Here is a 13,234-nt window from a genome sequence, read left to right as displayed (position 1 = left end):
GTGAATTGACTGTGGGCCTTTTATGGCAGCATTTTTTAAGTGTTTTAGATCATTCATCAAATTGTCATATCTGACAAAGTCTCATTTTTTGGGTGCTTTTCATACATTTGCAAGTGTCAACTTTGGCAGTTGTTTTTAGTTGATAATGATACACAGAGACTGCAAATTCTATGGAAATCAGTTCTTGTAAGGATGTAGCCAGAAATTGATTTTTATGAACAGTATCTAAAAAAAAAACCAACTCTGCTTATTATGTATTAATTGTCATTAATTCTTGTTTTATATCATAAATTCTTGTGTCATCCATTATGCCATGTTACATCACAATTTTTTATTATTTCTGAATTGTTCTGGTCTGAATATATTGTATGCTTGATATGTTTTATGGTTAGTATCTACTCCCCGCATGTTTGTTTCCACTAGAAAAAATAGGTAGATGGGCATTCTTTTAGTATTATTATTAATGCTGTTATTATTATCATTATTATTATTATTTTTATTGTTATTATAATAATAATTATTACTATTATTATTATTATTAGTAGTATTTTTAATAGCAGTAGTAGTCATAGTAGTACTTATATTCAAGCAAGATGTCCTTTGAATAGAAGATTTTCATCTGTAAATATTATTATATTTATGATTTTCTGTTGTTATAATCAGTAACTGTATACAGTTATGAGGTTAGCATTTAATGAAATAAAGAAAATATGCTATTGCAATAAAAATGCAGTATTTAGATAAACAGATTGAATGAACTTGTTTTCTTTATTTTTATTTTTGCGGGTTAGGGGTTAGGAATAATACCATTATCCTTTTCAATTAATAAACCACAAATCAGTTACTTTAGCTTCGTCCTGACCTCGGGACAGGTTTCCCACTGTTTGGAAACAAAATGTGTAATCTATAATTTCAGTAATTGTAGAAATATCATTGATTTAGTAAGCAAGTTAAAATTTATGTCAGTCCAAGACCAGTTTCTCTTGGTGTTGTGGAGCAATTAGGAAAATGTGATAAAACATTAAGTCTTAAAATTTTTAGCATAAACAAACCTGTATTAAAAAATTATATAACTATGGAATAATAATCACTTCACAACACTGGTTCCACCACAATCATTTTGTGATGCAAAGATATTTAGCCACTCTCCTCTAGTTTCCTTTCAGATGAATACCATACCCATAAAAATATTACACTTTAGGAACATAAAAATAAAATGATTTGCAATGACTGAGGCACATATAATTGCTGCTTTTTGGTGTAGAAATAATGTAGTTCCAACTGTTTGGAAATGGTTTCTAATTTCAGTAATTGTTAAAAACATCACTGATGTAGTAATCAAGTTTAACATTTTTATGTCGGTCTAAAACCAATTTTTCTTCATGTGGACAAGTGCACCAGAAAATGCGATAAACATTCAGTATGAAATAACTGAATATAAATAAACTTGTTTGATAGTTATACTATCTAATTATGGAAGAATAACCAGTTCACAACACTGGTTCCAATACCATTATTTTCTGATGCGGACATGATTGGCCACCCTTGTATAGTTCCATTTTAGACGAATAACATATTGATAAAAAAGGTTACCTTGCACGACATAAAAATAAATGATTTTCAAACTGCCATTATTTTTGGTTGGTTATGAAAACTGAGCAGTTACTAATTTTATTTCAAACCTGTAAATTGGCAGCTGTTGATATTATGGATATTAATTCTTAAAAAGTAAAAAAAAAAAAAAAAGAAGAAAAAAAACAGGAGCTTCGGTGATTCGAACTTGGTGTGACAATTTGGCAAAATAATGCTATAGTATTTGAGCTACTGAAGCTTGCATTGTTCAATCTGTATATCATACAGATGGCACATTTCCTCCAAGCAGACTTATATAACTGCAGACAATCCTTTGTTGTTTGCCCATTTAATGCTTTAGTTTTAAAGAAATAATATTGTTACTATATGAAGAAAGACCTAGTTAACAAAATTTAATATAAAAATACGTTGGTTGTAACTGTTATTTCCTTCTGGAAATTGACAGATACATTTAAAGATTGCACGTACAGAATTACACTGTAATAGTGAGTGAATTCAACATAGCAAACGGTATCATGATGGAATGAAGTAAAAAACCCTGTTATTTATGTACTAATCCTATCATTTACAGCATGCTTTTGCAAAAAATTGGCAATGTAAAAATACAATTCCATATAATGTTTACTCCATGTAGTCTTTGTTTACATATAGTTCCAAATGCGCCTTCAGCACCTCTTCAAAAAATTGTGTTTCCATGGCAATTTAGAAAGAATGATGAAAGAGAGGAATGAAAGATAACATTTAAAAAATTTCTGAATAGTTATTATTCCCAGAATTTTTTAAATATATTAATGATGGAAATAATATAGCACACTCCAGAAATGCAGGTCTAACTGCTCACGCGTAGCGACACATAGGCAGCTATAGTGCAACAGGGAAATCAACAACGATTTTTTTGTTTTTAGTGATTAGTGCAAACGTACTCACATAAGTTAAATTTCATAAAAATTAATCAATCATTGTAAATACCTTGTTTGAGCAAGCTGTGCTTAGATCTTATTTTTAGTTTCAAGTTGCTCAAATGTAGCATTTTCTCTTAAATTTCCCATACCAGCCCATGTTCAAAGGTCATGTTTAGGTATGAAAAAGAAATTGATATGCATATTTAATGCAGAATAGGGTGATTTATACATCAAATAATACAATGAGACACAGAGTTCTGATATTTAAAAGAATTTTTTCCCATAAGAATGGGGGGGGGGGGGCCTGAAAATGACCCTTATTCATTATAGTCCTTTGGAAAGCAAGTTCAAATGGTGAAATGTTCAGCATTTTGCTCTAGTAAATATATCCAACACCTCTCCTACACCCCACCCCACCTCCATGATGGTGATCAGTCTGAAATAAAAAAGGACACAACTCTTCATAAAACAGCCTGATTACAATGTCTGGTAATATGCCAAAAAACTGTCATAAAATTTTTTCATGTATTGCATCCACCTGTAAGTCAAAAAGGGAAAAACCTTTAATAAAATTGTGGCAGCACAAAGATTTGTCACTATGCATATCTTTACATGATGATGTTAATATGTTGCAGGTTTCACAGAGATCCATGAACAAGATTTCCAAACTGTCCATTGTGGCAGTAATGTTTCTATTTAGGACCAATCAGACCTTGTTAGAAGTCTTTTGGTGAAAACCCACATCAAAATAGCCATTCATTTACAAGAAACAGCTAGAAGAATTTCAAAACTGACATAGTGGCATCATATTGGATGTAAGATTGGCACCATTTTCAATTAGGACCAATTACACTGGTCAACAGTGAAATCATTACTGACTTGAAAAGGCCCTAATCTGTAGTATTTTGGTGTGCCGAACACGAATATAACCGTGAAAAATTTTATTGGCTCTCGTTTTGAAGATATTCATATACCTCATTTTCTATGTTTCACTGTGTAAATTTCTCCAGTAGGACTGCAGCAACATCCGGAATAATGATGTAACATTGCATAATACCATCATGCTCACATCATCCACAGTTGATTGCATCATTTTCTGATGCAATGCAATACTAATGCCATGCGGCTGCTGAAGTAAGTTGACGTCAGCAGTGTACTATACATGTGTAGGCCTATTATACTAATGCCAGGCGGCTGCTGAAGCTGACGTAAGCAGTGTACTATATAAAGCCCAATCAGATAGGTTCAGCATTTAAAATATTTTAGACGTTGTGCGAGACAGTTCAAGCTACTGTTACATAAAACTTATTATTTTATCCATTTACGTACAATAAAGAACAGTAATGTCTCGAAAGTGTGTTAATACCGCGGACAATTTTTGCTATATTTGTGGGGAAGTGACATTTGCCAACCAGAAGAAAAGTATCAATTCTCAAGTGAAGAAGGCATATCATCTTTACTTCGGATGCAAGGTTGGTGACCAAGACAAGCCTTGGGCTCTGCATATATGCTGTGCTACATGTACAACACAGCTTTCACAGTGGTTGAATTGCAAAAGGTCATCAATGCCATTTGCAGTCCCAATGGTGTGGAGAGAGCCAAGCAACCACCTAAATGACTGTTACTTCTGCTTGGTTCCTCCTCTTTCCGGCGGAATAACGAAGTGAAAGAAGTCGAGAATAGTCTACCCAAACATTCCGTCTGCATTGAGACCAGTTCCACATGGTGAGGGACTTCCTATTCCAGAACCTCCAGCAGAATATTCTCTTGATTCATCTGACGAAGACAAAGGTGAGTCGACCTGTTCTTCTCCTGGTATATCAGCATGCAGTGATCCAGATTTTCACTGTGGTGCATCATCAACCCCACACAGAATAACACAGGAAGAACTAAATGACCTGATTCGTGATTTGGACTTATCAAAGAACAAGGCAGAATTGCTAGGATCAAGACTCCAACAATGGAATCTTCTAGAAGAAGATGTCACAATTACTGCATATCGAAAGCGCCACCAGCAATTGAAGCCTTTCTTCAGAAAGGAAAGTAATCTGATATTCTGTTCCGATATTGAGGGCCTCATGAATGCTTTAAAAATCACTCATGACCCACAAGAATGGAGACTATTTGTGGACTCTTCGAAACTGAGTCTCAAGGCTGTGCTTTTGCACAATGGAAACATTCTTCCATCTATTCCAGTAGCGTATGCTGTCCACATGAAAGAGACATACGATAACTTAAGGCAGCTACTGAATTCCATTGAGTATAACAAGTACAGCTGGCACCTCTGTGGTGATTTGAAGGTAGTTGCCCTTTTAATGGGACTGCAGCAAGGATATACAAAATACATGTGTTTCTTATGCGAGTGGGATAGCCGAGCAAGGGAAATGCACTACATGAGGAAGGAATGGACTCACAGGCAGAATGTAGCCATTGGAGAGAAGAATATCCAACACCCAGCTCTGGTTGAGGCTCAGAAAATCTTGCTACCACCCCTTCACATCAAACTAGGTTTGATGAAGAACTTCGTGAAAGCCATTGACCGGACTTTGCCAGCATTCCGATACCTGCATGAAAAATTCCCTCGACTCAGCGAAGCAAAGATTAAAGAGGGAGTTTTTGTGGGTCCTCAGATTCGAGAGCTTTTCAAAGATGACCGGTTCAACAACTTGCTGGAAGGTGACGCGAAACAATCATGGAATGCTTTTCGCCTAGTTTCTACAAACTTCCTCGGAAATGTTAGGGCAGAAAACTATAAGGAACTAGTAGAAGACATGTTGATGAAGTATAAGAAACTTGGCTGCAATATGTCTCTAAAGATTCACTTCCTTCATTCCCATTTGGATTTCTTTCCTAGCAACTGTGGTATTGTTAGTGATGAACACGGCGAACGTTTTCATCAAGATATCGCAACAATGGAACAAAGATACCAGGGAAAATGGTCCACTACAATGCTGGCTGACTACTGCTGGACACTCCTCAGAGATGCTCCCGAACAGCTGTACAAGAGACAGGCGAAGAAATCTAAGATGTAGTCAATGACTTGATTTTTTATAGGTAGGCTATTACAGTTGACCTTTTACTATTGGAATGCATTTCGTTATGTAAACATTAATTTCTTGCAGATTACAAAAAAACTAGAGCCAATTTTGCAATTTGACTGTCATATTCGTGTTCAGCACATAAAAATTGATAAGAATTGACTAATTTTATTTCAGTAACATGACTTTTGTAAAAATTTGTTGTCCAGTGTTAGATATCACAAGCAGTTTAAAAAAAAAAAAATGTTGCTATCCACTCTGGAGGAGTAGTGAGAAGATTTTCAAAATAATGAATGTCAGGTTCGCATTTTCATTTAGGGCCAAATTGACTCTATAAAATGTCCTCTGGTGAAAACACACAGGTTGATTCATCTTAGTATTCTTCAGGAGTTGCGATTAAAAAAAATATTTCCAGATGGCTCCCATGGTGACTATGCTGGATGTAAGATTGGCATGATTTTCATTTAGGATAAGCTAGACATCGTAAGAAACATTTTGGTGAAAACCTCGTGTCAATATGACCATCCATCTAGTAGGAGTATTGATAACTAGATTCCAGAGATGACTGCCATGGCGGCCATACTGGATATCAGATCAGCACCATTTTCATTTTAGACAAACTAGACATCATATAAGTGTTCTGGAGAAAACCCAATATGGAATGACTTTCCATTCAGTAGGAGAAGCAATAACAAGTTGTTTTCTTGATGGCTGCCAAGACAGTCATATTAAATACATGTTAGTTTGGCGCCATTTTCATTTAGGACCAACAAGACATCAAAAGATATCTTTTGGTGAAACCAAATGTCAATAGGAACAACAGGAGTAGTGATACAATTTCAAAAATGTAAAAAAATTTACACCATTTTCATTTATAACCAACTAAAAATTACAAGAAGTCTGCAAGTTACAAAAAAACACAATAATGCTGATATTTTTTTCAATTCAGAAGAAGTATCAATAACATGGGTTGTATTGGATACAAGATTGGCATAATTTTCATTTAAGACCAACCATACATTATAGAAAGACTTTCAGTGAAAACCCCATGCTGATATAACCGTCTATTCTGGAATAGCAAAAATTTTTGCAAGATTTCACAGAAGACCCCTGTACTGTAGTGTCCATTATGGAAGTGAGATCAGCACCATTTTCATTTATGACTTACTAGATACCATAATAAGTCTTTCTGTGAAAATCCATAAGACTGTTTTATTTTGCATTCACAAGATTCTGTCTTACATAGCATTTAGCAACAAGTTAAACACTGATCAGCAGAGGAAGTGCCACAGTTCTGAGATTTCTGTTGCTCGTGCTTCTGCAAGCTTCTTCTGTTCAAAGCCTGTGGTTCCAGTATGGATGAGACTCTGTCTGGTGGAGTGATATTGTGTGCAGTCTTCCCAAGACTCTTGTACTGTTTTAGGGCTGACTTGAGAGATTCTTTGAAGTGTTTCTTCTGACTATCCTGAGATCACTTTCCCTCCTTCAGTTTGCCACAGAATATCTTCTTTGGTAGTCGCTCGTCTGACATCCTACTGATGTGGCCTGCTCATCTCAACTCTATTTTCATCTGCCCATGTCCTGCCATCATCGGTTTCCTCAGGCAGCACACGCAACAATGATTAATTTTCATGGCATAGCATCTATATCATGTACAGGTTTCATACAGCAGGGTTGACAAAACAATGGCTTTGTTGACCTTAATATTTCTTGGTATACTGATTCCTCTGCACTCCCACACATTTGCACTTAGTCTGCCAACTGTCACACTTGCTTTGGCAACTCTGGGCAGCACTCTTATACCTAATGTATAACTAATGTGGTCTATACAAACCATTAATGCCCTGAACTAAATGGGGTTATACTAAATAAAATGCAGCTAATTCATTATTAAAGACATTCTTCCAATTATACTGATTTTACATGACTTATTCAATTATATAACATATTGAATTAGATGATATTCATAGGAAATGAATGTCTGATTTAATACTATACCTTGCTTGTTTTATTCCAGTCAACCTTTGGCACATATACATAGGATAAATGCTTCAAGTCATTCTGACATCTTTCTGAGTTTTTCCCCTCATTGATAAAATCTAACTCCTGTGCTAGAGTATCTCTCAAGTCCTAAAACATAAACAATTTTCAGTTTATAATAATTTTTGTGTTTATCTGTCCAACAGACATGTCTGTAGACAACATCAACCCAGATTCAGAGGCTGTAAACTCTTAGTTTGACTCTGAGACTGAGTTTCCACTATCAGCCAATCAGAAAATACTTTTCAAACGTTACATCAATTGTGATTTTATTTCCAGGCCATGAAATAATTTTACTAAACATTTCAAAATGTCTCCCTCAAACAGACTTTTTTTAAGTGTCTTTCTTATTGGTTGGTTAGCAATAAAACTTTTCAAGGAACAGTCAGCATGCATCAGGAATTAAAATATAGTCATAAAACCCTGAATTTTCATTAAAGGAGTTTTGCCTTCAGGGATCTCCCTAGCTCAGAAAACCAGTAAGCCCTTGTGATTGGCAATGGCCCACCTCTCTATATAAAGCAAAGCAAAATTTGAGGAATTCCCAAACTCTTTTTGAAGATTAGAAAGGTCTGCACATTTTAAAGTTTAAATTAAAAAGTTACTTTGTATCCTTTCCACAACCTCCAACTCTGATAGAGAAACACAGACTGCATTCAATATTAATAAGCAAGACAATGAACAATCTCAACCTGAGAAGACATTTTCAGGATGTGAGTGAAAATGAAGCTTGACCTTCTGCCAAATAATGTCCCTATGGATCAGGATCAATGTTGCTTTGCTTGAAATTATAATTAAAGTTTTTTAAAAAAAATACCCTGACTTACTGGTTCATTATACAACAATAGATCAGGTTCTACACCATTTATATAACTGTTGGATCACACTGATAATATGATTAACATTATTATGGTCTTCTTTAGACCCTGTATGTCTATAAAGGTATGGAAAAATCGGACAAAAAATGACCAAGTGGTGCTGATCTCATCACAAAATAATTACCTTTTATGAAAAAGATTACAATCCGAAAGCAATCCTCTTAACATTCACTTTTTCACTTTACTTGAACATTCTGCATAAATCAGTCTTTGCTCTTTTCCTTACAAGACTACTGTAATCCTTTATTCTTATCAAAGAAAGAAACCTTATGAATACTGTAAACAGTTAATCTTCTGTATTGAACAGTTACAGCCTGTTTGATATAAAAATATTCTGAAAGATTATTTCTGTAGTTAAAAAGAAGTACCATAGACTTTAAAAATGTACAAACAACAGTCATATTTATTTCCATGATTTTATTTTTAATTTTGACGACCCAATTGCTAATTTCAAGTCTGATGAAGGACTAGTAATCTAAATACTGGATGAAATGTCTAAAAACATGCTTTGCTTTACCTGTAATACCCATGCAAATGCAAACTTGGGGTGCATCCAGCCTACCAACTTGAGGAGTATTTCACAGGTCTTGATGTCCCCAACAAATCTGTCCTGCAGATCTATGTACTGGACCTGAGGAAAGAAACAAAAAACCCAACCTAGAACATGTTAAAAGAAAGTTCTGCTACCCCCACTTTAGCGATGCTATGGTTCCCTCTTAAGACATCCAGACTGACCACTGTAGATCAAAGCCACCTTGCCTATCACCATAATATATATTCAAAATTTTGCCTCAACTGTGAGATGCCACACTGTTTGCAAAACACTTCCACCGCATAAAAGATGACCTCATAGAAGGGTCAGGGTGATGGTGGGGATCGGGTGGACTTAAAGGAATAAATCTGAGCAGGTGTTTTGGACACATCAAGAAAAGGCTGAACAAACAAGGGTAGCATTATATCATCTCTTTCACATTTATGGCAGGGATGCTAAAGCCCTTTTTATTTGCATTTAGTACTGTACCAGGGGTAAAGCTAGACTTGAATTTTAGGGAGAAGTGACTTCTCCTTTTGTACAGAACAAGGAGAAGTGAGAGCTCAACAGGGAGAAGTGGATGCAAAGCAAGAAATGTTACGTGTTTAGGCTCAAATAAACCGTAACACAAGAAAGAGTGAAAACAACAAGCTTTGAAAAATATAACAAATAATTTATTTCCCTGGAAAAGTACTGTAAAAATGAAAAAATATGAGAACTCACGGTTTCCAGAATCAAATCCCAAAATAATACAAGAATAATTCATGAATAAAATTTTTGAAGTCCTAATATTGAAATGTTCTAATGATTCCAAGTTCGAGTCCCGACAAAGAATCCAAGATGGAAGGCGATGACGTATGCTGTAGACTGTACTGTGTTGATGTCTACAGTTCCTTGTAGAAACATAATAATTAATCCTCCGGTCTTGGAAATCCAAATGAAATTTTCAAAAAAAGTCCATGTTCAAGAGTTCTGTAGAATACAATAATATTTCCAGAGAAATGAATTAATCTTCTAGAGTTCAAATAATCTGAAGAAAAATTAACATATAACTCAAAAACTCGAAACTTCAATACTGGTCACAACAGAAGAAAACAACTTGACATCAAATGCTTAAAAGCCCAGACACTGAGATCTCTCTCTCTAAACATCACTATTAATACAAGTATTTTGCAATTTTGGAAATGCCTAATTGCAAAATAGAAGATGATGTGATCATGTTTACATGTAAAAGTCACATGATAAGTCCTTGATAAGAACCAATCATTTTACTCCTAGAAAAAAGTTGTTTACGTGACCCTCAATAAAGGCCAGGAACTAAGTCAAAAATGGAAACAAGTGTTTATATTATTAGGTATCTAAGGAAACATTCAGGTCAAACTGAATTTCTGGAAAATATCAAATTCCTAGTAAACAAAATTACATTACATTAACATGACATTGTAAAGAAAATAAAAAGACTCCAAAACCAACAAACAATCAAATCAAATGAAACACAACTTAAATCAAATATAAATTAAATCACATATACGCAACAATATATATATATATATATATATATATATATATATATATATATATATATATATATATATATATATATATATATATATATATATATATATATGTATATATATAGCATTTCTTCGTTGATTTATTTGTCTATATACTTGTAGTAACTGTAGACATAGGTTAAATATGTTTCACTGGTTTTATCCATCATATTTTCACAAATATGAGTCAAGTCAGAAAACAAGTTTTACCTTACAATGCTTCTCGCAAATTCCATAACATAGCATTGTCTTATATATTTCTGAATTATGTTATTGCATTTTAAAGTTAAATCTTAAATATCATAATAGATAGGCTTTGCTTTCTATGAATTGTATATTTTTTTAAAAATATATTTACCCAATGATTTATGAAAACAGTCAATCTAATAAACTGGTACTTCCCAGACATAGCGATGTCCGCCATTATTTCCCTGTTACTGGTTCACTTATAGTTTTCAAACTATTTTTATGATGAAATAATGTACAAAAGACAGTTAAAATATCCAGATCACTGATTCTAATCTTAAAACACAAATTGCTATTTACATACTATTGTCAAAGTTTCAAAACATAAGTTTGTATGTTTTTATCATCAAAGGATAACATGAGGAAATCGAGCTGTGATAGTTGCAAACTTAGTCAGGAAAGGGTTAATGGTCAATCAGCTATCAAAACACATGCCTGTGAATGCACAAGAGTTTGTTTGCCAGCTAGGCCTAGCTACTGATGGCTTCATGAATACATTTCGTTACAGCACAACACTAGAACTAACCTGGCTAAGGCAAGCGGGCATCTAAAAAAGTATAGTCAGTCAAAGTACCTTTAAAACAATCACAGGGTGAAGTTATTTTAGCTTTCCTAACAGAAAAAGGTGAAGTTTACATTTTTTAGGCAACTTAATCACCCACTTCACCTGGTAGTGTGACCCCTGCTGGCTGTACATATAATATCTATTCAATAAGCTAGGATTATCACATGTATATATATATATATATATATATATATATATATATATATATATATATATATATATGTTTGCAAAGGAGGGGTTGAAAATATGTAAATAATTTTTCTACTGTGGTGGACATAAGCCAACAAAACAACATCCAAATGAAGCATTTGAATTTTGACTTTGTCTTTCTCGTGGTGAAGAAGGAGAGGGAAAAAGGATAAAATCAAATAGAAAGCAGTTCTAGGGCAAATTTAAATACAAGAGAACTGAACCAATATCAATGATCTAATAATTCCAAAGTGATATTTCAACAATTATCATCCATTAAATCGAACATACAGGAATTTCTTAAAAAATATATAAAAACTGCAAAGCTTCATTTGCTGAAACCAGTGGTAAAGCAATGTAAAATACTTTTGAAAAGAAATTCTTCTCTATGTAGAAGAAGACAAATGTATAACAAGGTCTGACATGCTGATGCTAAAACATGATGAGCATACAACTGGATAGATGGAATAACAGAAGAAATAATATTTTTAATAAATTTCTGAGCAAAGAATATGTGTGAAAGACAAGAACAAACATCATCATCATCTTTTCCAAAGACAACAATGCTGCTTGAATACTACTCGGAAATTGCAGAGCTCTATATTTTACCTTTACTGCGACATGATCACCCTCTTTTGTGACAGCTCGATGTACCTGGGCAAGACTGGCTGCAGCTATCGGCTCTTCATCAAACTCCTTGAACATTTCTTGGGGTGTCACACCAAAGTCTTCTAAAAACAGCTGCTCAACCTTTACAGAAATGAAACGCCAGTTTTGTTCATACTGTATATGCTCGCTTAGAAGACAAGTCCAACTCCAAACTGCAGAGACCGATATCTGCCACCATATAATGTGCAGGCAGATCTGCTGTACAGTTTGGTAAAAGTGATCAGTAGAACAAGCAACATGGACCCTGATCTGCATTATATGACATCAGATCAAGGTCTTTACTGTCTGCAGTTGGACTCTACCTATAAGTGAGTATATATGGTAATTTTCATACACCATCAATGCTTAGAAATCATAATTAATCGTTATCATCTAATTTTTCACAACAAGAATTCTCTTCTTATTTAACATCTGCAAATTGTAAGTACGATAGAAACTTAAAATTAATAATTTTACTTCAAATTATTGGCATAATCCATAAAATAATTAATAAAAGGTGTATGAAAAATGACAGACAATAAAAATCAAATCTTAAAGCATATAAAGTTCACACTTTCCTGTCACACACACACACACACACACATACACGAAAGAGAGAGAGAGAGAGAGTATGCAACGAAGCTCGCAGAACTTTATCAGCTATGAACAATAATCGTACTTCTATGTAATTTTATTTTTAACGCGTTATCCTATGACAATTGCAAACAAGGGAAAAAACTCTACTGATCGTACTCGATAATTATACCATACTGAATTTTACCAAGTTTATCTCGCAAAAAAAGATCATATATATCTTGGGTGGCTGAGGGTGTTTTAAGATATGTGTGTGTCTTTTGTAATATCGATCCATCCATCCATCCATCCATGCATCCATCCATCCATACATAAATACATCCTTCCATACATACATACATACATACATACATACATACATACATACATACATACATCCATCCATACATACATACATACATACATACATACATACATATATTATTTACATATAGTCTTGGATAATTTTAATTATTG

General features: G+C 34.0%; 1 protein-coding gene across 1 annotated transcript in view; it reads right to left on the bottom strand.

Annotated features, from left to right (window-relative positions):
• Positions 1-13,234, bottom strand: part of LOC149782952 (putative aarF domain-containing protein kinase 5) — a 78,433-nt gene that overhangs the window by 47,294 nt on the left and 17,905 nt on the right. Inside the window, exons 4-6 of the mRNA XM_089935188.1 lie at positions 12,146-12,286; positions 8,969-9,082; positions 7,532-7,663 (exon numbers count right to left, since the gene is read on the bottom strand). Of these exons, the coding sequence (XP_089791314.1) occupies positions 7,532-7,663; positions 8,969-9,082; positions 12,146-12,286 (387 nt within the window). The remainder of the gene's footprint in view (positions 1-7,531; positions 7,664-8,968; positions 9,083-12,145; positions 12,287-13,234) is intronic.

Source organism: Sinohyriopsis cumingii, chromosome 15 (assembly GCF_028554795.1).
Source record: "Sinohyriopsis cumingii isolate HCF-2022 chromosome 15, ASM2855479v2, whole genome shotgun sequence".
Taxonomy (NCBI): domain Eukaryota; kingdom Metazoa; phylum Mollusca; class Bivalvia; order Unionida; family Unionidae; genus Sinohyriopsis; species Sinohyriopsis cumingii.
Note: the sequence above shows the minus strand (reverse complement) of the source record. Positions and strands in the feature narration are given on the sequence as shown.